This window comes from Tigriopus californicus, chromosome 1 (genome assembly GCF_007210705.1).
Source record: "Tigriopus californicus strain San Diego chromosome 1, Tcal_SD_v2.1, whole genome shotgun sequence".
Lineage (NCBI taxonomy): Eukaryota > Metazoa > Arthropoda > Copepoda > Harpacticoida > Harpacticidae > Tigriopus > Tigriopus californicus.
In genome coordinates, this window is record NC_081440.1 from 13,624,823 (window position 1) to 13,652,311 (window position 27,489).

Consider the following 27,489-nt stretch of genomic DNA (forward strand, 5'->3'; position numbering starts at 1 on the left):
TGACTTGCGCCATAGTCAAGTCCAAATTAAACCATCGCATTTCTCACCACCGCAATTAGTATTAGAAAAGTTATTCTTAGAAAAGTTATTCTTTTTTAATAAGAAGCCCCTGTCGGCGGGAAAATGACATGGAAAAGGTCCAGAAATTCGTTGTTGCGTACGTACATATCTATGAGTCCAAGGCCGACCTCATCATGGAACTTGGCATCCAGGTCAACAGTTCGTAGGAAAAAAATCTTGTACTACATATCCTGCACATGCATGTTGCAAAAAAAGTCGACGAACGATTTTTGGCCCTAACAATGTCTCCTTTTTTAACACTTAGATGAATTTCACCCTTTTTCCAACCGTGGACTCTCTGTAACTGGTGTCAGTGACCCAAATTTGGTACCATTGTTATTAGGCCTAATACTTATTTGTGCAGAAATTTACCATTGTACAGGAATAAGGGATTTGCATGAGGAATCTCATGAGCTTAACCAACCGGGACGCTCCAGTGATTTAAGAAACACCCGTTCAAAGAAATGAGTTGAAAACAAATTTTTATGAGTACATTTGAAGATAAAGACAATTTCAATTACCCTAGTTCATTCCGTCACTTGGTTTTTTGATCGATCCAGACATAAAAAGGCATTCACATGTAAAACAATGTATCATGGTTTATTCATTTCTTCTAAAAAGTAGTTTTTTGGCCAAGTTCAAAAAAAAGTTTCTCTTCACTTTTGTTATTGTTTGGGCAGATTGCCACTTTAATAATACTAATATTTTCAATAAAACAATAACAACTATACTGATTGGTAGCCTTACTCCGAATTAATAGCTTAAGATGTTGGGAAAATTACAACCAACTTTGAATCATTAAGCACAGAACACTTTTCTCCTGTGGTAAGTAATTAGGAAATCAATAGTTATTAAAGCATTCAGTAAGTTTTTAGCGACTCTAACTGGAGTAAGAAAATTAAAACGATAGTAGGGAATAGTAGAGGAATTCAACAATTTTCATGCAGCTTGCCCTTGATAGCCACTGGATCGTGTCACTGAAACTAGAAATGATATTACTTGTTTTTCTATAGGAGGTAATGGATCTTATTTAGTATCCACATCCAAGGATAAAAAATTAACATATTGAGTAAACCTTGAAACGACCAACAGCACAATCGCACATAACCGAAAGTAACCTTTCTGATATCGAGGAGATTTGTCGTAGCGATAGACGTCACAGACTAAACGCCATGAATTAATTAAAGGCCACGAAGGTCGTCTCAATGATTGCTTCAAGAAATATTGTCAAGCTAATGAATTGACCATGTTTTTCACGTGTGTCGGATACGATACATGAACCTTCTACTTGTTCAAAGCTGTCTTCGATGGCCATATTCTATTGCTTATCTGTCACGTAGAACTAGATCCACCATTTCATTGTATTTTGACAACTTTTTTTGCTGACTTCCTTACCGCTACTGCGAATGGGATTCCTAGCAGTTCAAGACAAGAGATTATTAATTAGATTTACTTAAATTTTATTATGATACATTAATTGATCGACCAACGAATTAGAGTTGGCAGATCTGGCCCTTGATTATAAGGTTGTTCAGGAATTTTCGTAAAAAACTCGTCCAAGTCTGATTTAAATCCTGCTACTGGATCAACACCTACATACTCCCTACGAACATTTGAGGGCAGAGAATATTGGACAATGATGGAGCCGGAGAAGGGAGAAAGTTGGACCTCATTGATCGAATTAGACTGGATTCTCGAAGACTCGAAGGTGCTCTCAAAACGCAGGTTAAGCCTCAACGCAAAGAGCTTGGGACAAAGCTCATGGATGCTTTTGAAGACCTACAGTACCAGATACCTTTCGTACGTTCTCTGAACACTGTACAGCCCCAACCGTCCAAGCCTCTGCCAATAAGAGGGCTCTCTCATACCTTCTATGTTTCTGGTAAAACATCTTTGGACCTGTTCGACCTTTTGCAAACCTGCTGAACTCATTGGAGCTCAAATGGGCGAGGCACATTCAAGATGTGGCTGGACAATCGACTTGTACAGAGTTAGCATCGTGATGCTACCTCTGGACTTAAACGTGAGATATATCCAACCGCATGGTTGAAAAGCTCTCTCCACCATCAACTGGATATACTCATAGAACTTTCCATTATTTTGGAGGACTAAACCTAAATCCTTCATGGATGAGATGTGCTGATCTACCTTGTCAAAGGCCTGGCAAAGTCAAGAAAAACTACATTGACTGACTCATGACTCTCTAGCCCCTCAATAACGTGCTCTATATGTGCAATCAGTTGGGTAACCGTGTTAAAATGTGCTCGGAATCCATGCTGGCTAGCAGGAGGGGCTTCATGGATATCCAGAAATTCAACAAGTTTGAACTTCATGATCTTCTCAAACACCTTCGCAATATTCTAAGTGAGAGAAATTGGTTTATAATTACCGAGGAGCGATTTATCTCCCCCTTTAAAAATTGGAACAACATGAGCTAACTTTAGTGAAAATGGAAACTTGCCCTGATCCAAGATGCAACGCATCAAGTACGAGAAAACAGGAGCGAGAACCAGTGACCATCTCATCAGAAACTGAGATGTCACGCCAACAGGACCAGGAGAACTTGAAAGTCCCTGATGGCCTCTAAAGCATCCTGATCTGTGACTACAAGATCATCTAAATGCTCAACTTGACAAGCCTAGAGCAATGGACTGTTGCTCCTAAACTCAGTGGAGTTGAAAACACACTACAGAACTGATCTCCAAGTATGTTGGCCATAGTCCCTACATTGTCTATGGCTTCCCCATCGACCTCAAAAGCCCCTACAGGGTTTTTGATCTTTCTCTTTTGCATAAGAGGAAAATGCTTCTGGATTCGACCTCACCTCCTGAACCACTGTCCTCTCCCTTTTCAAGTGGTCATTTACAATGGCAACTTTTTTTGGAGACTAGCCACAACTACTGGATTCAAGTTTCTCTGGAGCCTTTTTCCCAGTTTGCAACTTTTTTTGAAGAATTGCTTTCGAAACTTTGGAGTTTTAGATTGTATTCCGCCTTTCAGAACACATTCAGGGATTACTAGAGTGGAGCAAACAAAACTGAAATCATCTTGTTTACGTTTATGTCTTTGGACGATTCCTGTATCAGCATTGAAACCAGCTCCAGCTCCTCTAGCCTTTCTACAATCAGCGGCCAATGTTCATCTTTGAACTTGAACTTGGCCAGACCGACCTTTTTGGCCGGTTTTACTCTAAAGCACGCGCGCTTTTGGGTAATGGTCGACCCTATCTCAAGAACATGATGATCTGTCAGATTACTAGGTGTTACATGGACATACTGGATCAGATCAGGGTCATTGGAAAAAAGACAAGTCAAGAACGTTATTCGCTCTGGTGGCTACACCAACATGCTGGGAGAGATTCGCAAGATCGCAAATTCCTCCAGCTTTTCAAACGACTGAGATGTCGATTTCGAAATGGGAATATACCCATCCGGACTAACCTCCCACTCTACAACGCCTAGCCGGACAATTGAAGTCCCTTTAAAAAGAAAACCTTTGAGCAAACTTTACCCTCCTCTTTTGTACAAGTCAGGATACAAATAAATATCATCCAAAATTTAGGAATATTTAAAATTTGATAGACATGGCAAGGATATTGTTTTTCATATATTTTGAATTCTATGGTAATTTCATCTTAGGGAGCTCAAGTTAAGATAAAAAACATGTGCATTCTTCGATATTGGAAAGTACTCGTTTTCTTTATTGATCCGTCAGTTGTTTATTTTCCTCCTTAACAACCATTAATCAAACACCACTGGACAGAATATGCCTTAATCGACAACCAAGTGATTGGATCTAAAAAGCAATGTTTCCTATCTCGTCAATCCACGTTGCTCCTAATCACATTTTTAGGCACCATTTACTTGAACATTCTAGATTCTAACGATTTTGATCAATGCCTCCCAGGAAGCTAAGATTTCAAAACCAATCAAATTTTCCACTTGAATGGCAAGCGCCTTCGTTTCGATAAGTGATATCCACATTTCGTGCTCTTTGGAACTTACTGATCGAACTTGAGCACACGTTTGCCACTCATCAAAAATGTTGGCGCACCCATTTAGTCTCCTTTCTCGCTAAGGTTCCTGCTTTTCAGGGCTGATTATTTGTACTTTGAGAACGTGGCCGTTATTAACTAGCCACGCGGGTCAAAGGCCATTTACTTTCAAATATGTCATCCATCAACATGTTTCAAGGAGTACTTTTCTTCATCTTGAATATGTTTGTGATACAAGATACCACAACTACTGTTGTCAAATTCAAAGTTCCTCCCAAAGAACTTTATAAAGGTAGTTAAGAATTTGTTGGCGTTTAACTTCTTGGGTGATTGACCCCTCCTTATGATGACTTTCAGGCCGAGTATTTCAAGTCCATTCAAGCAGCAAAAAGATGTCTGTGGTAGCTTGTGCGGTGCAAGTGGAAAAAAATTGTTCCATCCACATCCGTCGAGCCCTTCACTACAATGAAGCCACTCAACAATGCGAATGTGGCGAGATTTCAGGCTTGGGAATGACCCTCAGTGGATCTTTGGTTCAAGATCTTCCGGGGACGTTCGTGGGAGATCTTTGGTCGATATCGAGCATTGGTATATTAGTTTTTTTTTACTGTTTGACATGAAATTCTCGTTACTCGTGCATTTTCCAACTTTGTATTGCAGATTATTCAACATTCGTTCCACCAACTCCCATGGGGCACATACCTTTGACTGATGGAAGCTTCTCGTTGAACTACTTCAACGGATCTGACTTTTTTGAGCCCAAGAATGATGCCGTTCAACATGATGTTCTGACCTTTGAGGGTCAAAGGGCAATTAATCTGAGCTCGTTTTTGGTAAATATCATTGGTTTATGGGCTAGCGACGCAAATCTTTGCACCCATACTGCCGAATTTGATGTCTATTTGTTTTTTTTTAGAGTCCATGTCCTGAGCCCAGTTTTTTTAAAGCCAAGATTAGAATCTAAGATCGAGAAAAGATTGAACTTATGTAGTATAAAACGAGTTTTTCTACATCTAATATTCACTCCTTCGGTCTTAAATTTTGGGCACTGGTTTTAAAGCTCTTGCCTCGGAGTTAGGGCTTGAACCTAAACTAGGATAAAAATAGCCTGTGAAAAGCGGTGAGGGGATGCTCATTCTGGTATCAGCCAAGCTTGCCTTAACTCTGAGGTGCGAGCCTTTAAAAAAACTTGCCTCAGGTCTAGTACTACATTTTGACCCAAAATAAGGCGTAATCAAAAGAACTCGAAAACAAATTGTGAAATTCTCATGAAAGACAAGAAAGATGAAAGAATGCAAAAAACAAAGTCTTTTTTTACCCTTTTTATCCTCTTTCCTACGTTTTTTGCTTACGAAAACTTAAACAAAAAACTGCGTTCAGTTTTATTTGTTAAGTTTCCTTGTTTCTTTTTACATGCAATAAATATTCTTTTTTATTTTAATATGCGACATTAGGACACGTTTTTGTTTGATCTGAATGTGAGGACCCCTCCCAACTCCAATAGAAATTGCTAAAGGCTTTTGGTTGAGGATTTAATTCTTCATCTCATCATCCTGAAACAACAAGTTAAGAAGGAAACATATATGGAGCCAAGAGACAAAACGGCTAAAAAGATTCTAAAGTGTGAAAGTCGACAAAGAGAAGATAAATGGCTGAATAGATGGGAAAATTGGTATTTGGCACAAAATACTTTTTTCCAGTTTTTATCACACTTAACTTTTTTCGAGGTCTAGTGATCAAGCAGTGCAGCACTGAAACACTTTGACTGGTCTTGTTCCCATGATCATGAACGCCTGGAACTTGGGCCGGGGCGTTGTGCTCGCAAATTGACCATTGATATTATTAGAAATCAAGCTAATGGATTGGATTTGTCTTCATATTCCTTTGGTCTTTTGGTTCTTTGGTAAGACGTAATTACTTTAGGATAATTCCAATAGGGAAGAGGGATGTTCGACGATGGATTGTCCTTTTTTCCACCCGCACATATGCCGCCAGTCCATGAGACTTTAAACGTGCTATAATGTACGATGTACCTCCGTCCTTGTAGAGGGAACCCAAAGAAAAGCGAGAAAATGTTCACTCAGTCTAGTAATGTTAGAGGTGACCCTATTCACAAACCTAGCCCCTAATGAAAATTTATGTCAGTGCACAACTGAGAGTACAAAAAATATTGTTTGAATTGGTTTTGTACAGCAATGCTTTATAAGGTATCTTAAGTGGTTTATGACACCAAAATAAGCTAATTTCAAACATGCTTATGAAACAAAAGTTGTCCCTCTTATTGCTTTATAAAAGAAAAAGCAACTAGAAGTCTTGGCATTTAAGCAAATACTTAATCAGAAATTATAACCACTGTGTTGAGACAAGATTGGCGATTAGGTTGTTGTTGTAGCTGTCCTCAATAACGTGTCAGGCAAGGTTATAGAAACTCTTGATACATAAATGCTTTGCTTGATCAATCTCGTTCGTTCTTCTCATATTGAAAAGGAAGAAACCTATTTGATATGTTGTGTAACCAAAAATATACGTTTCAATACTGTACATTGAAAATGGACCAATCCGGATGAAATCAGTAGAGTTAATGTACGGTAGGTATTATTAGCACTTGACACTTCCAACCGTCTGACACGGTGTTAAAAAAGCCCTATCAAGTTTTGATGGAAATTTCCAAACACATCTTGGCATTTTTCTAGCTCAAGAAACCATAGGGAACAACTTTGATTCTATTGCCTTATGGAATTCTAGCACACATAAAAAACTTACATGCCTAAAAACATTTAAAAAAACTAAAATTTTCAAAAACCTACTCAATCTGAATTAGGAGCACAGTTAGTCAGCTCTAGAATATGATTTATGATGTCATCTATTTCACCGTTACTTAGTTACATGGGATTTAGTGGTCCAAATTTCAGTGTTTTTAGCCCCAAAATGCTCCGGTTATATGTTAATTCAAGTTCCCAAAGATTTAATATCAATTTTCATTATCACGAAAATAAAAGATTAGTTTTCTTTTTCTTGCATAATTTTAAATCAACTTAAAATCTTATGAAACTATACCTAAAACCTTCAAAAGAGCAGGTTTAAAAAAAATATTTAAGAATCGTTCAAACGACATTTAGTTGGGCGGTCACTGAAAATTTCAAAAACATCAATGAATTCTTAAAGAAGCTATTTTTGATCAGTTTCAACAAAGTCTTCAAGAAACGACAAAATCTATAACATTGTTTGTTGTATGTATTGTCTTCAGAATTCAAGTGAATGCGTAACTAAGTGTACACATGATGATTGTAATACAAATTTTCAAAGATTACAGTTTAGTGAGTTTTTAGTGACCATTATATCGCATTTTTTGCTATTTTGAGACTATGCAAGGAAAAGAAAAATAATCTTTCAGTTTTGTGAAATTGAAAATCGATATTAGTTCTTTGGGAAATTGAAGTAACATATAACCGGAGCATTTTGGGGCTAAACACGATGAAATTTGGACCACTAAATCCCATGTTACTAAGTAACGGTGAAATAGATGATATCATAAATCATATTCTAGAGCTAACTAACTGTGCTCCTAATTCAGATTGAGTAGGTTTTCTTGAGCTAGAAAAATGCCAAGATGTGTTTGGGAATTTCCATCAAAACTTTTAAGGGCATTTTTACCACTGTGCTGAACAAGCTAAATAGTCCTTTAAAATGCTATTTTTTCTTCAGTAGCCAATGTAAGTTCATTTGCAGAATAACATAATAATAATAATTATTTATTCAAGTGTTTTTGAAAAAGTTTTGGTTGTTCTTTTTTGCACTTTATATAGGACAATTTAATTACCTTGATGGTTAACTTGAGGTTTATAGTTGTCTCAATGAATCATAAGCTTTAACTTTTTATGATAGCCAATTTTGCCGCTAAGTTATTCCTATCACATCTTTGCCAAAAAAATAGTTACACATACGTAATCTTTAACCCTATTAGTTATATTTCATGTCTGGTGGGACAATCCACAACGAACTGTCCGTTTTGGTGTGGTTCCGAGTGGAACAATTTGATTTGCCGCATTACATTTGGTTCTTGAACGACGTGAATGATGCGAAGAGCATTTACCTGGTTTTAACGGGTTCGTCGAGTATTGAGGTGAACTATCGAAATGAGGGCATTTTGCTGTTTGAAAATGTCCCCTTAAAAGAAGGTACATGGAACAACATTGGTTATGTTTTTGACAAAGAAGGTAATTAAACTGTACATATTGATATAATCAACATTCATCTCATGAATGGGTTGGTCATTTGTAGGAACCTCCAAACTGTACTTCAATGGTGTGCTTCTTCAGATTATCCCATATTTTGGCATCGGCATCCCCTCATCAATAACGACCAATTACATAAATCTTGGGAAAGGGGTTAGCGGTTCGTGCAAATGCTCATTAGCTGACTTCTTTATCTATACCAGCGCCTTAGACGATTCGACAATTAGGGATGTGGCAATGTCAAGGATCTTCTAATCTGACCCATTTTTAGCTCCCCAATAAAACCTTTGCAGTCACTATTTTGAATACTGCAATTGTAAAAAGACAATCGTGAGCACTTGCATTTTTTAGTGTTTTGGCTTTTTGAAGAACCACGCCTCAAATATATATTGTTCTGTTGCGGAATAGTCATAAAAGATTTTCCACGTTCCCTTTGAGAAGGATGACCGGTCTGGTCTTCTTTCTTTTTTCTTGACCTCCTCCTGAACTTGCCCTGACAATAAAACCACCTCTGGGGAACATGATCACTCCAAGTATTCTTGCTTCTTCTCTGGCTTGCTACTTGAGGGTTGGGTCTGTATTTCGGCGTCTTCATGCAGGCTAATGACACAAATTAGGAACTCTGAAAAGTCAGTCATTGTTACATCCTGTCCTCGTTTCTCCATTTTCAAGACCTGCTCACTCCATCTCAGTCTCCCTTCGTTCGGCAGCTTCTTGGTAATTGGGTAAAGCAACATTGGTGCAAGCTCTTGAGTACTTTTGCCAATCCGCTAGAAAAGGGTCATGCAGCTGTTAACGATCACCAGCAAGTCAACTAAATCGACATTTCTGTCCTTCAATTGATCTAGATCATCCAATATTTCTCTGATAAGTCTGCGAGGGATCCCATAGATTTGATGCAAACTCCGTATAGCATCTTCATATGTACCATGGGCAGACGACAGTTGAAAGGCTCTTCCAGTTAAATGCCTTTTCAAATACGCAAGCTTGGTGGCTGAGTCCAACTCTGGTCTCTCTTGATAAACATCGCGAAAAGTCGGCCACCACTCATAGAATTGTCTTGCACTCTCTCCTTTAAAGGTTCCGACATCTAGCATTGGTAGTGGATAAGCTGATTGAGATCCGCTGACTCTTGAAATACACTTGTCTTTCCCTACCCCAAAACGCATCATCTTTCACGGGTGGTTCGAGCGGTTCTACGGAAACCCCCGGTGTCCTAAATTGCACTTTACTTGGATCCAGATTCGTCCTCATCTTTCTAGTTTCTGACGAAGCTACACTTCGCGACGTGATGCCTTCAGTTAACGTCGGCATTTTGGGGTTGGACGCAGCCATGTTTTCTCCAACTGTCTACTGTATGTTTCTTTCTCTGAAATTCCTCACTTAAAATCGTGCGTCAATTTGAAGTCTTGAGCACAATTCTTTCGACTTATGGAAGTTTTGAATTGCTTCCGGCAAAAGAAACGTGTTGAATCTGGGCGAACTATTCAGCAATCAGCCCTACACAAGTAATAGCACCAAACAGAAGAACTATATGAATCTATGGTGCAAGCCTATCATTGGCTTCTACAATAAACGTGCACTCAGGGCACAAAATCAACTCTTGGGGAGTCTGAATCAAACAGGATGTGTGCACTCAGGGCACAAAATTCAAGCTTTGAGACTCTGAAATAATCGCACCAAAGAGAAGTAGTATGTATTTGCTTCTTTAGCACGAGCCGTTTACTGCCTTTGTAAAATGAATTGGGAACACAAACCCCAAAAAGTGACTTGGTCGTAGATTGGAATATCGGCACCAAAAGTATTGCTATGATTTTTGGCACAAGCCGTCAATTGGCTTTCAAAATCAATTGGGTAAAACAGAACCCAACAAAAACGACGCAAATCAGTAATTATCTGAATTATCGAAGCATCAAAAAGAAGTACTAAAGGCTTCTTTGTCTCAATCCAGTTTTTCTCTTTTCATCCGTGGGTCCACAAGCAAGTCGTGGACAAAAATCTTGGCTGACTAAATCAACTGACTAAGGATACAAATCGCTAGCTACTTCTACTCCCCACGGTTACAGATCAAGCTCGGTTGTCTGGCATACACCTGGGCCAATCTTTAAGGCTAACTACCCTGCAAAATGGGGTCACTATCCTAGTCTAGTGGGCATCCATCTGATGATGCTGATCTCTACTCTAGAGTCTAACACCTGAATCTTGCCAAATCAAAGATGAACTTCTATTACAGTTCTATCTACTTTATTGAACACTTTGCACATGAAATTATACTCTACCAATCAGCTGTTTTGCTCGGGTAATGAATAAGGGGGTAAAGTCTGCGTCAAAAGCAATAAGCTCTTGAAATTCAGTACAACTTGGGCACAAAATGACTTGCTTAGCACCACCTTGGTAAGATCTTACCAACGTGGTGCTAGCTCATTCAATTTGTGCCCTCACTGGTCAGAGTTTGAAAAGCTTATAACTTTTGAGACAGACGTTTGATTGACATCAAAACTGATAAATGAATTCTGAGGCTACATTTGAGTCAGGACGTGTGACGAGAAATGAATTTGATTGATTAGAATTCCTCATTTTCCACCACCACCATCGCTGTCCAGTGGTAAAGTCGTCCTTGCATAGTCACAAGATCTTAACGAAAAGATGAACGTGGCCAAATTTAAGCCCACTGCCATTCCTGTTTTGGAGCTCGCTGAGAACAGTCGCATTTTAGTTCGCTGCTGTTATTATTTCCCAGGGGTTTGGTACCAAGGCGTGACTTCCTCTGTTGCTCCTTGGTTGGTGTGCACGTGTAGTGTTCCTGGTGTTTGTGTGTAGGTGAATGAATGGGAATTGCCATTCATTCACTCAATTAGGTTTGGTTTTTCAGGCTCTTTGGTAAGACGTAATTACTTTAAAACCTAAAGAGTGTATTGCTCATTTATGTTTATGTTTAGCTTTAGCAGTTTATCTCTCATTTGTAGTGTAGTATTTATAGTTCCAAATCGTTATGTGTAGTTCTTTAGTTTGATTGTATTGGTCCTTGACAGTTCGAACTTATTGTTCATTAGTGTATTGATTTCATTTTGTGTTAGATCAGTTTGTTGAGCTTTTTTGTGTTTTTGTGTTGTTTTCCTAGTTTACATATGTTTTTGATTCCTTGCTTTTCTCTGTCCCTTTCTTCTTGTTTACTATCTCCATCTTAGATTTGTATGTTTAGTTTGATGTGAAGTCGTTCATACCTATTTTACTCTGTTGTCCTGTATCTCAGGACAAGATATCATAGCCTTTTAGTGTTCTTCTTTTTCTTAGTGTCTTGATTTTGCTGCTGATTGATAGTTCCTCCTGCATTCATGAAGGAAGCTATTTTTGGAAAAGTCAGCAAAGAGGCTAAACAATGTTTGGACTTGGTCTTAGCAGGGAAGAATCCTTCCATAGTCAATAAGCCGTTTATTATAGAGGCTTTAGTTGCTTGGGTCAACAAAACCAGGGTGCTGCTTGAAGAACAGGCTCACCCATTAGTTGAGAAGTCGATTGATTTGACCAATGTGGAGGTTGAACTAGTATCTCCTCTTGAAAAAGAGCGGGAAGTGGCAGTTGTAGAGAAAACAGTCTGTCCTGTTTATTGGAAGCAGCCTTGTCCTGAAGAAGGAAAAGGTTGTCAGTTTGGGCACCCTAAATGGTGTCAAAAACTTCTCAAGTTCGGCCTTGAGAAGTACAATAGTAAGAAGGGATGTTCAAAGGTAGATTGTCCTTTTTTTCACCCGTACATGTGCCGTCAGTCCATGAAACACCTAGTAATCTGTCAGATCATCATGTTCTTGAGAGAGGGTCGACCATTACAGAGTTAGCATCACAATGCTAACTCTGTACAAGTCGATTGTCCAGCCACATCTTGAATATGCTTCACCCATTTGGGGTCCAATGAGTTTAGCAGGTTTGCAAAAGGTCGAGCAAGTCCAAAGATGTTTCATTAGGAACATCACAGGATTGAGAGAGCTCTCATATTGGGAAGGCTAAAAAAGTTGGACTATACAGTGTTCAGAGAAGGTTTGAAAGGTATCTAATACTGTACGTCTTCAAAAGTATCCATGAGCTTTGTCCCAACCCAGGATTTAGGGTCAATTCTAGTGACCGTCGAGGCTTAATGTGCGTATTGAGAGCACCTTCAAGCCCTCAAGAATCCAGGTTAGTTCGAACCATGAAGTCCACATCTCTTCTTTCTCGGGCTCCTTCATTGTTTAATTTGCTTCCCTCTAATATTCGTAGGGAATACGTAGGCCTTGTTGATCCGGTAGCATCTTTCAAATCAGACTTGGACAATTATTTTAGATAGCATTCCAGATCAACCCTACATTCAAGGACTAGCTCGGTCTGCCAACTCAAATTCGTTGGTAGACCAAATGTCATATGAAGATTGAAAGGTAATAAATAGACGAATTATAACCTTTCATTTCAATAGTACTGGGGATTACATTCCCTGTAGCGGTTAGAAAAGCCCGTGAACCCCCCCCCCCCCCCCCCCAAAAAAAAAAAAAAAATTGGGGTAATGACTCAGGAGATATGGCTAAAGTAATGTAGTAAATACATACTACTACATATAGAATTAAAAACTTTGGCCTGCTCTGTGTCGGCTGCGTAAGCTTTTGACAACATCCTCTTAAATGAACCACTTAACAGGTGAACAATGTAAATCTAAACTTATTTTACTCCTTTTTTGAAAAGTGATCCAGAGTTTCTCAGACCAAGATTTGACCAATTTGGCGGGAAGCTTGTTTACAGTCCATGTTTCTAGAAGTTCGTGCCTGAAGTCCGGATGTCTAGAACATATGGTGGGATTAGATTACCTCATAGGTAAAAGTTCAAGTCTTTCCCGGAGATCACAACGTTTTAAACCTCAGGAGACCTACTTGCTTTTTAGAAATCAACCTCAGCTAGGTCTTCCAAAGAAACTGGTTTTTGAAAAACCAGATCTAAGTTCCAGGTATTCAAAAAAACTTGGTTCTCGCTTCCAGTTCTGTTTTTTCTGGTTTTGGCTTTCACGGGCTTTACTAACCGTTGCGAGGAATGTTAATCCCGGTGCAATAAAAATTAACGATGTTAACTCGTATGGTTATTACCATTCGACTGCATTGAGTCACTCGTAAAAAGCTTATGTCGACGCGGCGGAGTAAAAGCTTTTGCAAGAAACCAGACCAAGATTGAGCAGTCAAAAAATATGGATTTGATAGACCTAGAATATAAATAATGAATTGGAGTTGGAGCTATAGGTCAAGTCAAAGGTAAGGCACTAATTATTCGTAATAGGGTAACCGGGCATAAACTCGTTACCATTGCATATCTGCACAACGAGCATTTCCAAATCAATGTACCTGACAGAAATAAAAATGATTTTCGCATGCTCATGTGTTTAACAATCTTTTTTACAGTCTCTTCTCAGTCATTCTCACAAATTCATAATTTGTCGAATGTCGATCTAATTTGCATTATTCGGGCATTTCGTTTAAGCTCTTCTATTAAAGCGAGATTTGAATTACCAAATTGTTGCTCAATTTGACTCCTTGATGGGTTTCAAAATCGAAGTCAGGAATTGCTCCTACAGGAACAGGTCTGGTCGCGTTGTGGTATTGAGATGATAAAGGTCGTAGAAAGAACCTTGTAATGGGATCTCTATCGTGGTAGTAGGTAGAACATACTCGGAATAATCTGCAAGACAAAGATGAAGATCTTTAAATGCTTTCTGTAGACGTCCTCGCTCACAAATCGGCAGGAGAATTTCAAGCTTCGTATTGGTAAAGATGGTTCACAATATCGAGGAAACGTTGGAACTTTATGTTCCAAATGACGATCAACCATTCGAATAAGAGAGATCAGATCATCAAGAGCAGACGACAAGATGGCGATGGAATTGGGTTATCGGAGGGAGAGGAAGCGTGAAAGAAAGTAAAACTTAAAGCCATTTTCGTATATATTCAGAGTAACGATGGCTTCATCATATTTTCTGAAATAGTAGCATCACCTGCCATTTCGGTTGAGTGCGTCGGTAAGGTTGTGTAACCTACAACGTATTATGACAAAACACTTAATATTATCTGAAACATTAATGGGGCAATTTAGAGCTGCAGTGAATTGTCTTTAAGTTTGATTTTAATTATTTTCATTTCATTTTAGAATTTAAGAAATGATCCTCCCTTGAATATTTTTGTGTTTGGACTTGCCATTTCTTTCAGCGTTTTTTCCCTTGAAAGCAGCGTTCAATCTGGGTCCTGATGTCCAACATTTGCAAGATGGTCAGATACTCAATCCATATTGGTGGGGACCTATCCCCTTGGTACTTCACTTCCATTGGCCTCTCGCAGAGGAGGTTTTATATGGAATTTAGCCTAAAAATGTATTATAGGGGACTGAGATTATGAGCCATATGACAAAAGTTATTAATTCAAAGGCTAAAATATCAATAACTAAAAATTAGACAAGTGCTCTCTTTCGACGTCTTAGTACATGTATATCTAGCTTTTTACTGAACTCATCGTTAAATCTTTGAAATAGGGTTCTTATGCTTTGAAATATTTAACAGTTAGCAAAATGAGCGATGATATACGACAGAATGTTTCTTTTGGAAATTTGATTGAATATTCACGTATTTTGGTGCTTTTCTCGGTGACAAATGGGGTGAGCATTCATTCTTTTCGCAAAAATATTACTCATTAGGTTGAAAACGACAGATTTAATTTTGCTTTTGAAAAAACAAAGGAAATCGAGAAAAGAGATAATTTACCCAATAATGGCTGACTTAGATTAAAACTTACCATGTAACCCAAATAAAATATGCGCTTCTTGAAATAGAGTCAGTGTAACTCAAAACCGAGCCAAATTCTAATTGATATTCCTGCCAAGGTGGACCCGTACTAACAAACAAAAATGCCGCACCACTGAGTTTGGATTCAGGACCATTGGACATGGTAGCCGCATCAGCGGACATGGTGACCAAAACTCCGGACATGATCTCCGTTTCAATGGACGTGTTGGCCGCACCGCCGAACACGATGACTAGTATAACAACGGGCCTGGAGACCACACATATTTCAATCAATGCCATCTTTGACATCCCTTGTCAATTTTATCCCGATTTTTTTTGCCGTGTATTTCCGTAATCATATTGTATAAATCCTGCCTCATATTGTCACATTATATCCGAACATCACTGACATGCCAGCCGGCTGCGACGTATGATCGAACCATTGAATTTTGTGGCATATTTGAAACCAATGGACAAAGATCTTGTGACATGGTAGGGCCCATTTGCTGGACAACAAATGGTTGTCACTTTATTTGTAGGCAATATGCTCATTATGAGTCGTATAAAAATCCATCTTTCTTCTTTGGATTCTGTGGACTTGAATAAGGTTACTACGCGCCGATTTTGCCACTTAACAGATAATGTAATCAAGTAGTAACGTCAAAATGGTGGTGATACTCCTCAAAACCTTCAGCTCTCAAAAAGTTTCCTCCTTGAACAGTGAACATGTTCTAGTACTGTGCTTGTCCCAAGTTTTTCTTTCCACCACTTCCTAATTTCGAATTCAGCATTCCCAAACCTTCAGCGGGGTGGAGATACTAAATGCGTACCTGATTTTGAAAAAGACCAAGTATCAGCTCCCACCACTTCAGGTAGTTCATTAACCAATGACCCACGGACAGGTTCCCCAAACCTTAACAATTGGCTGCATTTACAAACTTGAGACTTTTCATCAAACTGAAGGGCTTTTCGAACTTGAAACAAGCACATTTCTTGAACAGAACTAACACAAGACAGCGAAGGCACTGGTTGCAGGAAAAAAACTAAGTAAATATGTGTATAGAACTTGTATGGACCTCACCTCCGTAAATTTGGAGCTCGACTCATAGAATTCTCGAGTTATTGACTTGACGACCTAGAGGAGTACAATGATTTGGCCACTCTCATATGGGATTCAGAATCAAAAACTGCGTTTCTATTAAATATTAAGCTTAATCAGCCTCGACCTTTTGCAAACCTGCTGAGCTCCAATGAGTTAAGCAGGTTTGCAAAAGGTCGAGCAGGTCCAAAGATGTTTCACTAGGAACATCACAGGATTGAGAGAGCTCTCATATTGGAAGAGGCTAAAAATGTTGGGACTGTACCTACAGTGTTCAGAGAAGTTACGAAAGGTATCTGATACTGTACGTCTTCAAAAGTATCCGAGCTTTGTCCCAACCCAGGATTTAGGGTCAATGCTAGTAACCGCAGAGGCTTAATGTGCGTTTTGAGAGCACCTTCAAGTCCTCGAGAATCTGGGCTAGTTCGAACAATGAAGTCCGCATCTCTTCTTTCTCGGGCTTCTTCATTGTTCAATTTGCTGCCCTCAAATATTCGTAGGGCTTATGTAGGCGTTGATCCAGAAGCAGGATTTAAGTCAGAATTGGACAAGTTTTTGACTAAAATTCCGGATCAACCTTATATTCAAGGTTTAGCCAGATCAGCCAATTCTAATTCGTTGGTCGATCAAATAATATATATAAATAAAAGTCAAGTAAAATAAATAATCTTCTCGTCTTGAACTGCTGGGATTCCAATCCTGGTAGCGGTAAGGAAGTCCGCAAAAAGAAATATATTCACTATCAATCTTCATGTTTCTCTCGTACTAAAATGATCTCATCTCAGAATATTTTCATATGATATAGCATGTCAAAAACCACCTTGTTTTTTATGTGGCTAAACAACAAGAAACATATCTTGTTTTGCCTCACAACGGACAAGAATCACGTTCATTAACATCACTTTTCGATTCATTCGAACTTTCATTAAATGCTTCAAACTTGAAATGGGAATGTTTGGATAAGAAGTTGAACCCTGAAAGGGCCCCCAAACACCAAGGATTGAAAATATTGCATTATCAATAATGTGCAATAATATATCCAACGAGACGTGTTGAGATCTGCAATATTTGAGCTGTCAATTCCAAACAAATAATTCAGTTTTTATACTATCTAGATTAACAACCTGGTCTTTTGAATCTACAATCATCTTTCATAGGCTTCTTTGTGACAAAAATGCACCCCAGCTCACCCTGGTGATCTAAACAACCTCAGATGTGGCTATCTCCACGCGGAGGAGGGAAGCAAAGTCTTCCTTATTTGGCATTTGCCGTCCTTAAATCGGATTCTTGAAGTTTTATTTTTCTTCTCACTTACTTTCCGTCCAACCCATACCTGTCTTTCTTTTTTATCTCGCACGAGTTTAAGCTCAGCACCTTGTGTCTATGATTCCTGGAAATTACCTACATCAAGAAAACATATCTGCACTCAAATCAAAATTTGGTTTATACCGGTATTTGGTCATATTCATCCCCAATTAGGTAGTTTTGAAAGTTGGACGCTTGTCTGGTCCTTGAGATTTCGATGAATAAGTTCTTATCCTTGCACTCCTTAGAACATTGATGCCTTGCAGTTTTGTACCAGGGCAGGGAAAAAAATTTTTTTTTTCTATTTCTTTAGGCTTAAACTATGTAAAAAAGTTTTGGGAACTTCTAAATTTAATGTTGAAACCTCCTGAGGACGTAGATAGCACAATTAACCGATATCATCGAAACGAAAAATTGACTATACTATGTCTTGAGAAGAAAATTCTTGGAGAGAACTTTCTGTGTACCTAAATGAAACATTAAAGAAACCCATGAGATAGGAGAGTACTTCAATATTTTGACTTGCCGGATATGTGTAAGGCTCAAAAATGCATGAAACCTTTACAATTTACAATTAATAATTGACCCTAAAACCAAGTCGAGGACAAAGATCATGGATTGTTTTGAAGATGCATGGTAAAAGATGCCTTTTATATATCATTTATATACTGAATAATCCAAATCTTCTTGGTTTGTTCCATACAGTGGTTGTCCCATTTTCCCAATAATCCTGATTGCCTTAATTGGCGTGAAAATGCAAATAAAATCCTAGTACTTTACACACAAAACGAGCAAATATAAAAATTATTTGGATTTATAGCCCAGATCTCTTCACCCTGATAAATAGTTGAGATCAAGCACCCAAAGTAACCAAATTTGATCTTGAAATCTGTGTTTTAGACTCTGAATTTAGGAGTCCAAGTTACCAGACAATTTTGAGGGCTTTTGATTTCAAAAAATTGAAAAAGTGAAATATATCGGTCATTGGTTTAGAATGTCGAAAAATTAGTTTCAGGGTGTCTTTTTTGAGAGAATTACCAATAGATAGTGCCAGAACCAGAAGGTCATGGTTGAAATTCCAGTACGACCAGAGCGCTCACTCTAAAGGTCGCTAGCTTCCAAAATAAAGAAAAAGTGTCTTAAAACTATTTTTAACTTGCGCTGTAAGGTCAAAAGAACGTGTTTCACATATCTATTCAGGTAAAGATTGAGAGTCTTTGATTGCTCACAAACTTGACAGGTTTGGGACGGTTAGGCTTTGAGGCAAGATGCGTCCAACGTGTGAATTCAGATGAAGCTATTCAAAGTGGGCGCATTGTATGCTTATTAAGTGGACCCGTTCTTTGACGGATAGAAGAATGCTGAAAGGATGCAAGACTTTACAGAACCCTCCAGTAATCCAGTAAATTACCGCCAGTAATCAGACCAGGAGAGTTTTAGAACCTTACCACTGTCACACATTAATCTAAAAACGGGTTTAGTTACTCTTATCTTGCCTACATTGCCCATCTTGGCTTTGATTCTTCTGTGATCAGACGTTGAACGCATCTTTCCTGAATGACAAATTCAACATCTTCACAATCAAAACTAATGTCGCCTAGGCCTTGATAGTAAGGTAAGATGCAAATCATTCCCCGAAGATCTTCCATATTCATTTCAGAAATTACTCTTTTGTTAAACATTAGCCTCATCAGGTAGAACAACTCATTGCCAGGCGGAACTTTTAAGACGACACTCTTACTGTCGGCTTTATTACCTGACAAAACCAGATCACCATCATTCCCATGGTCACTATTCGCATCCGTATCTGAATCCGCGTTTGAACTTGTCTCAGTGGTCTCTGACGGTTCTTCATCATTGGGGGAAAGGTTCACATGAGATGAAGAATTCACTTGAAATTCTCTTGAAAAACAGATTGCTTCATCTTCGGAATCAGATCTATCCTCACTATAGTTACTCTCCATACTTTGAATGACTTGCAACTGTTCCTTAACTGTCTCCATCGATTTTTCCCTCATATTTCGTAGGAGCTCTTCCACTGGCTGTCCATTTTGGATCTCCGTCAAAAAACGCTCAATTGAGGAGAGAAAGTTATCAAAACATCAATACGAAATATTGCTGACACTTGGCAAAGTCTTCAGACTTACTTCTTCTTTTTACTAAGGGAATTAGGAACGGTTCCCAGCACAAAACTACGCATCTTCTCATTTCATCAACTCATTAAAAATGAGTTGACGTGCAAGTCCATGTGACACTCTCCAATTTGCCTGCCATTTTCCCACCTTAGTTAGTATCCACAACAGTCCGATTACAATCAGTAATTTTCATTATGTCGGTATTTCATTCTCAACCCAACTCTCCTCATCAATATTCTAGGCCAAGGACAGGATTGAAAACACTCCTCAGCTCCTCACTGGGAGTATTAATCAATAATCTTATCAAATTGATACATGATGTCAAGTCAGGTGTTCCCAAGGGCTCCATCTGAGGGCCCTTCTTTTTATAATATTCGTTGCCCCGCTTCAAAAGCTTAGTATTGCTGCCAGTCTCTCTTGTTATGCTGACGATACAAAGTTAGTTTCTGGTAGGAATGGCCAAGATTCCAGTAGCCTTGCAAAGGACTTAGATCGAATCTACTCTTGGGTTACTAAGAGTAATATGACCCCGAACGGAATGAAATTCCGCTCAATGACGTTTGGGTCAACTCTCATCTATGAAAGATTTAGGTGTAGTCCTCCAAAACAATGGAAAGTTCGATGCGCAAATCCAGTTGAAGGTGGGTAAAGCTTTTCAAATGTGTGGTTGGATATATCGCACGTTTAAGTCCAGAGATAGCATCACGATACTAACTCTCTACAAGTCGATTGTCCAGCCACATCTTGAATATGCTTCACCCATTTGGGCTCCAATGAGTTCAGCAGGTTCGCAAAAGGTCGAGTAAATCCAAAAATGTCTCAATAGGAACATCACAGGAATGAGAAAGCTCTCATATTGGGAGAGACTAAAAAAGTTGGGACTGTACAGTGTTCAGAGAAGGTACGAGAGATATCTGGCACTGTACGTCTTCAAAAGCATCCATGAGCTTATTCCCAACCCAGGATTTAGGGTCAATTCTAGTGACCGTAGAGGCTTAATGTGCGTTTTGAGAGCACCGTCAAGCCCTCGAGAATCCAGGCTAGTTCGAACAATGAAGTCCACATCTCTTCTTTCTCGGGCTCCTTCATTGTTTAATTTGCTTCCCTCTAATATTCGTAGGGAATACGTAGGCATTGTTGATCCGGTAGCATCTATCAAGTCAGACTTAATCAAATTTTTAGATAGCATTCCAGATCAACCACATATTCAAGGACTAGCTCGATCTGCCAACTCAAATTTGTTGGTAGACCAAATATCATATAGAGATTGAAAGGTAATGAATAAACGAATTATAACCTTTCATTTTAATAGTACTGGGGATTACATTCCTTGTAGCGGTTAGAAAAGCCCGTGAAAAAACAAGCCAAAAAAAATATGCTGCCTTATGTGGGTTTGATCGCGAAGACTTTAACGAAGGCAACCCTCTTAAGCTGGCTGCAAAAATACAACTACTTTTGGGACAATGGAAAGAAACCTCCAAGACACCACAATCCAAACGAACTGGACGCTGGAAGAGACAATTGCCAATGGTATGCTGTTTGACGACTCAGCTGAACAGGGTGTAAAGAAATTAAGGGCCGCTCTTTGAGTCTTCTGAAAATCCTTTCCACTTACTCAAAGAATAATTTGATCATATTGAATCTGAAGTTTTCAACAAAAGGGTATATTGAAAACCCTAGCGCCATACCAAGAATGATCCGAATTAACTCTAAAGGTCATTGGTAACCCTCTGATGTTTGGACACCGAAAGATTTACACTCGAAATTCCAAATTTCGGCCCTTGGTCCTGTCTGTTCTAAATGAATCTAGCGCATTTGCACTAGGTTCTCCAACTTCCAATGGTTTGATGAACACTGAAAGGCTCACCAACGTCCCTTGGTCTTTACCGGCATTCAGGATGCCTTTAGCTTTGGTTCTGGCCTTAAGACTGCGCTCACTTGAATTTTCAGACATTGTTTTGACAGCAATCGCTCAGAGGGTTACTCATCGCCTCTAGGATATCGTTAGACCATTTGTAATATGCCATTTTGTACTAAACAGAGTCTCTTAAGGAATGCTTGTGGTTTAATGTCAAAGAAATTTTTGAGCAAGGAGAAATATTGTGAAAAACAGGCATGAAGGCCCTTAATTTCTCTACACCCTGTAGCGTCCAACTCAGTTAGAAACTATCCTTGTTTTAACTGCCTATCAAGAATCGTCCCCCTTTAATAGTATGTTAACTCTTCCAGTCCTACATCAATCCAATTTTCCTCTGTGCTTTGCTTCTCCTTGTGCTTCCGTCTACCCAACTTTTTATTTACCGGCTGTGATTCGCCAGTTAACTTTTTTCATGTGGACTGAACTCAAGTATGGAACCCTTCTAACATGGGGGATATTGACCCCATACAGAAGGTGTTCAGAAGAGTCGCCAAGTTGGTAAACAACTTGTGGCACAATTCTTATGTGGACAGACTATCTTTACTCTCTTCAAACAGACGTATTTTCTTGGACTTCACTCTTAAGTTCAAGGTGTGCTTGAGACTATTAACAATGTCACCTCTTTTGGACCACCTTTCTTTGCGCGTGATGAATCAGATTGGATAAAGACCCGCAAATTAGAAAAATTTCTCTACTTCATCCCTCAAATCCTTAAACAACACAATGATATGACGTTTGAGCTTAATCAATGATTTATTTCAAATAAAAGATTCGAGTCTGTGGCTAGTGACAGTTAACAATTAATGAGTAATGAACTCGAGATTCCAGTGAAAATGGAGAACGTATTGTTCTCAGAATCTACATCGATTAAACTACTCTCTTACGTAAGGAAATGTGTAGTGACAAGTGACCGTCCAAGGAACAATCAAAATGGAGGTTTCGTGACCATTTTTTGTCAGTAGGTTCAGTTTGGCCTCAGCTTAAAGGCCAAATCTCCCATCGGCTGGAAGAAGGTTCGTCTGGAGGCACGGGGAATATGCAAAACTTACGTAGATCGAAGATTATGAAGCTGAAATTGACAGAAAGAAATAGGCTTTGACTGTGAGGAGAAATCTGATTGGCTTTAGAGAAAACGACCAAATAGTTCGCAAATACATCAAAGTTCAATGGACTGTGCAGGAAAAAGTGGCCATTACCAACTCTTGGAATTCGTCTCAATTATCCATACCAACATGTAACTTCAGCTAGCTCGATTTATCGGTTATCTGATTTGTTTGGTTCTAAGGCTCATTAAAGGAGAATGAGTTCTAGCATGTCGGCTTTATCGAGGCATTATAGAGACGTGTAAAGTACCGGCCATCCAAAGAAAAAATTGACAAAAAGTTTCACACTGTGTGCTAGATAGCTCATAGAAGCTTTTGAGATCACTTCCCATCAAAGTGTAGGCTGAAAATGTTTTTTTTTATTATAATTTTGGTATTCTTTTATTTCAAAATTGTATGCTTGTTGAGTTTACTTAAATTTTATATCTAGAACGGATTGCGCCTTAAGAAGCAAAAAAATAGAACTTGAGGCTTGATCTACCTAAGAATAACGGATTTAAGATTCGTAATCAAGCAAGCTTTAAAATAATGTTTACATATTCAGTATCACAAGGGATTAATGAAATAATTCAACATCAACCTTTTTAATGGCCTTTTATTACCTTTCTAGGAATGCTAGCAGCAACTATGTTTTTTGTATTTAATAAGGAAGGGATCAATAAATCTTCAAGACGAAAGGCCCATTTAATCTAAAATTGGAAACCAGATTTGAATCTTCTTTGAGAATTGAAGTAGAACTAGTGCAGGGGAGAGTCTGGACTTGAGTCTGGCAAAAGACTTGAGTCCAGCAGAGGATCCAACTTTTTCACTGTAGTCAAGTCGAACAAAAAGACTCATACCGGGCGTTCGGAAAATATCTTTACACTTAGTTTCTGCTTAATTAATCAAGGTTGCACTTCCAAAGAGGTAGGTCCAAAATAAATCTGTTAAAACAAAATCAGAAGGAAACAAACAAACAAAACAATTAGCTCATTAGGTGGAATATTATTGACCAGAGAAAGTGGCATCTGAATGAGACAACCGAATTTTGATCCGCTCACTTTTGGATGCTGCAAAGACATGGATAGAGATCTCCAAGCAGTTGGGCTTGTCCAGACCCACAGTGTACGCGGTCAGTAGGTCTGTGACGGTAGACAGGAAGGAGGGCTTGGGTAGGAAGGCGAAACTGGACCCCATGGAAGTTAAGACCGTGGCGCAGACCAATCCTCGCAAGTCCATTTGCGGCCATGCCAGGAACTTTGGAGTCACCAACAACACCATGCACAGGACCATCAAGAAAGCCAACGGCAAGAAGCTTGTGAGGGTGGAGAGGCCCCTCTTGACACCAGGAATGAAAGAGACCTATCTCCTCCATAGCAAGGCTCTTCTGAACAATCTCATGAAGGCCAAAGCCAACTGCATTGTCATCTTCGGCGACGAGAAGACGTGGAAGGTGGCCCCTGTACGCAACCGCCAGAACGACAGATATATGAGTTAATTGCGATCTCCATGCCTGCAGCAGTTCTGAAGAGGGAGATTCCTTGGGCATTTCCATAATCTACGAGGGTAGCAATACCCCCACTCCAGTAACAACAAGAATCGGAAAGTTTTGATCAATCAAACTAAGTCCACGGCAAGCCTGTAGTGATAGGTAAGAACAATGGATTTGGGGGCAAATGAGCACCTGTCCTGAGAACTGCATTGTTCCCAAATGAATAGTACCATTAGTACCATTGACGCTAAAATCAATGGCTAATTGGCTTCCTTTTGCAGCTTGTATTTTGAGGAGCAATGGCTCACTGAGTGTATCAACAAGAGACTTTCAGCGTCTAACCTCATCAATAAAGATATATCCGCACATTCATTGATTTTTATATGATCAGGTTGGAATGGTCCCTTAGTGCAACTAGCTCGGTCTGACCCTTGGGTAGGTTGCTGTTTTGTCTCTTATTCCCCACTCTCTTATTTTAGTCTTATGTCCACTCCTTTAGTGAAAGATCTTTCTGGTTTGGGATATTTACTTGTACGATTTCAGCCGAGCTGTTTTGACACCTAATTTACACCTCACCTTCGTTGTTTTGCCATCTTTTTCTTCTAGTTCCTCATACTTGGGCTCTCGCCTGTGAAGTGAATAGCTAATGTCAGGGGTGATCTTTTGATTGGAAGAAAGCTGGTTCAATTCATATGCATAGCGTGTCAATCTTTTCGTTTGTTGCAATCGGCTTTGGATTATCATTTTCAGCTTGCCGTCGTTTTTGGACTCTCGCGTCCACGAAAATCAGTTGTATTATAGAGTGTTTTAGCTTGATCAATTGATGTCTATGCCGTTGGCTGGCCAAATTCTTTTTTAAAGGGTCAATGTCTTTGGTAAGCATTTTGGTCACTTTAATAGATCCTGGAAAGGCATGAAGTTTTTATTTTCTTGATTTTATGTTCATATCATATTTGATCCCCCGGTTTCGATCAAAAAAAATGTCCAAATCCGACTTGCAAGATGATGCTAGATGAACACCTACCTAACTATGCCCTGCGAATATTTGAGGGGAGCGAATTGAACAATGAAGAAGCCCAAGAATGGAGAGAAGTGGACTTCATTGTTCGAACTAGCCTGGATGTTCGAATGCTTGAATGTACTCTCAAAACACACGTTAAGCCTCTAAGGTCACTACAATGGACCCTAACCCCCCCGGTTGGGACAAAGCTCATGAATGCATATTCAAGATGGGGGTGAACAATCGATTTGTGCAAAGTTAGCATCTGCTCAATATTTTTGCCTTCATTATCGACGAGCGGGCTTTCTAATGGCGTTGTCCAAAATAATGGCCATGGGTTCCTGATGGCCTCTAAAACATCTTGATCTGTCAACACCAGATCACCCAAGTGCTCAACTTCGTTAGCCTTCCAGATTTCAACAAACTGATTCTTTGAACAGTGAGCCATTTCTCCAAAACTCCTAAGAATAGAAAACACTTAAGAAATCTAATCTCCAAGTACGTTGTCCATAATCTCTCCATTGTCTACGGATGTCTAATTCCGGCTCAAGAGGTCCTACAGGGTGTTTGATCTCTCTCCTAGAGATCGCGTTAGATGCGCAAAAAATGAAGGATACTTGAAAATTATATTCTTAGTGAACTTAATTTCGTTTGTAGACGGAATCTCTTTTTTAAGATTTAAAGCTAAATAATTTTCGATAGGTAACTTTTCGTTTTGATAGTATTGGGGGTTACTTTCCTTGCAGCGCTTAGAAAAGCCCGATGAAAAACCAATCTGCCCTTAAAAAATATTTTGTCACAAAAAGTCACATGGGCAAGCTGATTAATGTTTGATAAGTGTAATGGCATTTTTGTTTATTGTTTAAACTACTCAGACACCACATTGATGATATCAGAGTATTAGTTGGTAGGGGGCAAGGGGAGATATAACAGCGGATGGGAACCAAAAGTGTGTTAAGAATTTGGATTTGTATCTAGGATTAAAAAGTTATTTTGAAACGCCCTTTATGTGCGAGCCTGTTTGTGGGATATTGGCAAAGCGTTCTATGCACGGGCACAACGCACCAAAAATAAATGGTACCGAATTCCAGATATGGCCAATGGTTCCAAAAGAGGCTTATAGTTTCCGAGTCATCATTCGATCTGTTTCTTCATGAGCGAAGAACGGTGATGCATCCCCAGGGGGGAAATTTGTATTAGCCTCGAGCGCACCTTCGACGTAACAATCAAATCCAAGACAACACATCTCTCCTCTAATGTCTGAAGAGAGAGCAAAGATAGCCTGTCTGGCTAAGAAATGTGCCACAAGTTTTTTTTTACCAATTACGTGTCTCTTCTTTGTACCTTCTTTATACGAACAATGTCCTCTCTATTAGGAGGATTCCATTCTTGGGAAAGAGAACTCGAGAAGGGGTCGTACATGAATTTTGAACAAATTAATGAAAGTATCAGCGTCCCTCGACAAGAGATGCCTCTTTATCATATCCACGACTTTGTTGGCCTTCGATGAAATTCCAATGCAGTGGCTACTACAGTTGAGCCTTTCGTTGAACGTGACCCCTAGGTAGACATGACACGGCTGTCTGTTGTTGTAGTCAAAAATCTGATCGAGAGCTTTCCAACCAACACCCCAAACCATGCATTTCGAGACATTAAAATGCATTTAGTTTCGATTAGCACATTCACTAACGACATTTAAATCGGCTTGTAGATTGAATCGATCCACCAAGGGACTCTGGTTTGGCGGAGGATTTTCACGTCGTCAGCAAACTTCATAAATTGAGACCCATGTAGGTGTCAGGTCGTTGATGAAGATAAGGAATGAGAGAGGGCCAAGGACACTGCCTTGGGGCACACCATAAGTCACTGGTTTTTGTTCCGATGAACGGTCGTTCAGCACAACCCTCTGGCTGTGAGCCATGCTCGGATCCATCGTAATACCTCACCACCAATTCCCACCCGTTTGAGTTTTTTACTTAGAAGAGATTGGTCAACTTTGTCGAAGGCTTTGGTGAAGTTCTTAAATACAACATCCACTGGCCACTTGTTTTCAAGCGAATGGGTCAAGAAATCATGAAAAATTATTCCGCTTGTAGTGCAGGAGTAGGGAACGTTATGTACGGCGCTGCGAGGGCCAGTGTTATTGAAGACTGATGAGAAGGAATTATATTATTTAAATGATTAACAATAACATCCGCTTTTTGATGAAGGATTTCTTGGTCGTCTTCAATAGCAAGTAACGTTCGGGGATAGATAAGAGCAATACACGTTGGTAATCCCCAACCTTATAGCGCAAGTTCCAGAGTTGTCCGAGAAAATTTTACAGAACGACACATTTTGTCTCTAAGAATCAAGACGCCTCCTCCATCGCCGTTAAGTTTGTCGAGT

The 27,489-nt window shown here is 39.3% G+C and overlaps 1 protein-coding gene across 1 annotated transcript; it reads left to right on the forward strand.

The window, feature by feature from the left end:
• Positions 1-4,158: 4,158 nt before the first annotated feature.
• Positions 4,159-8,813, forward strand: LOC131893310 (uncharacterized). Its single transcript, XM_059243306.1, has 5 exons — positions 4,159-4,346; positions 4,412-4,642; positions 4,715-4,887; positions 8,019-8,271; positions 8,336-8,813. Exons 1-5 carry the CDS (start codon positions 4,229-4,231, stop codon positions 8,542-8,544), a joined length of 984 nt encoding a protein of 327 aa, XP_059099289.1. The 5' UTR covers positions 4,159-4,228; the 3' UTR covers positions 8,545-8,813.
• Positions 8,814-27,489: the final 18,676 nt, after the last annotated feature.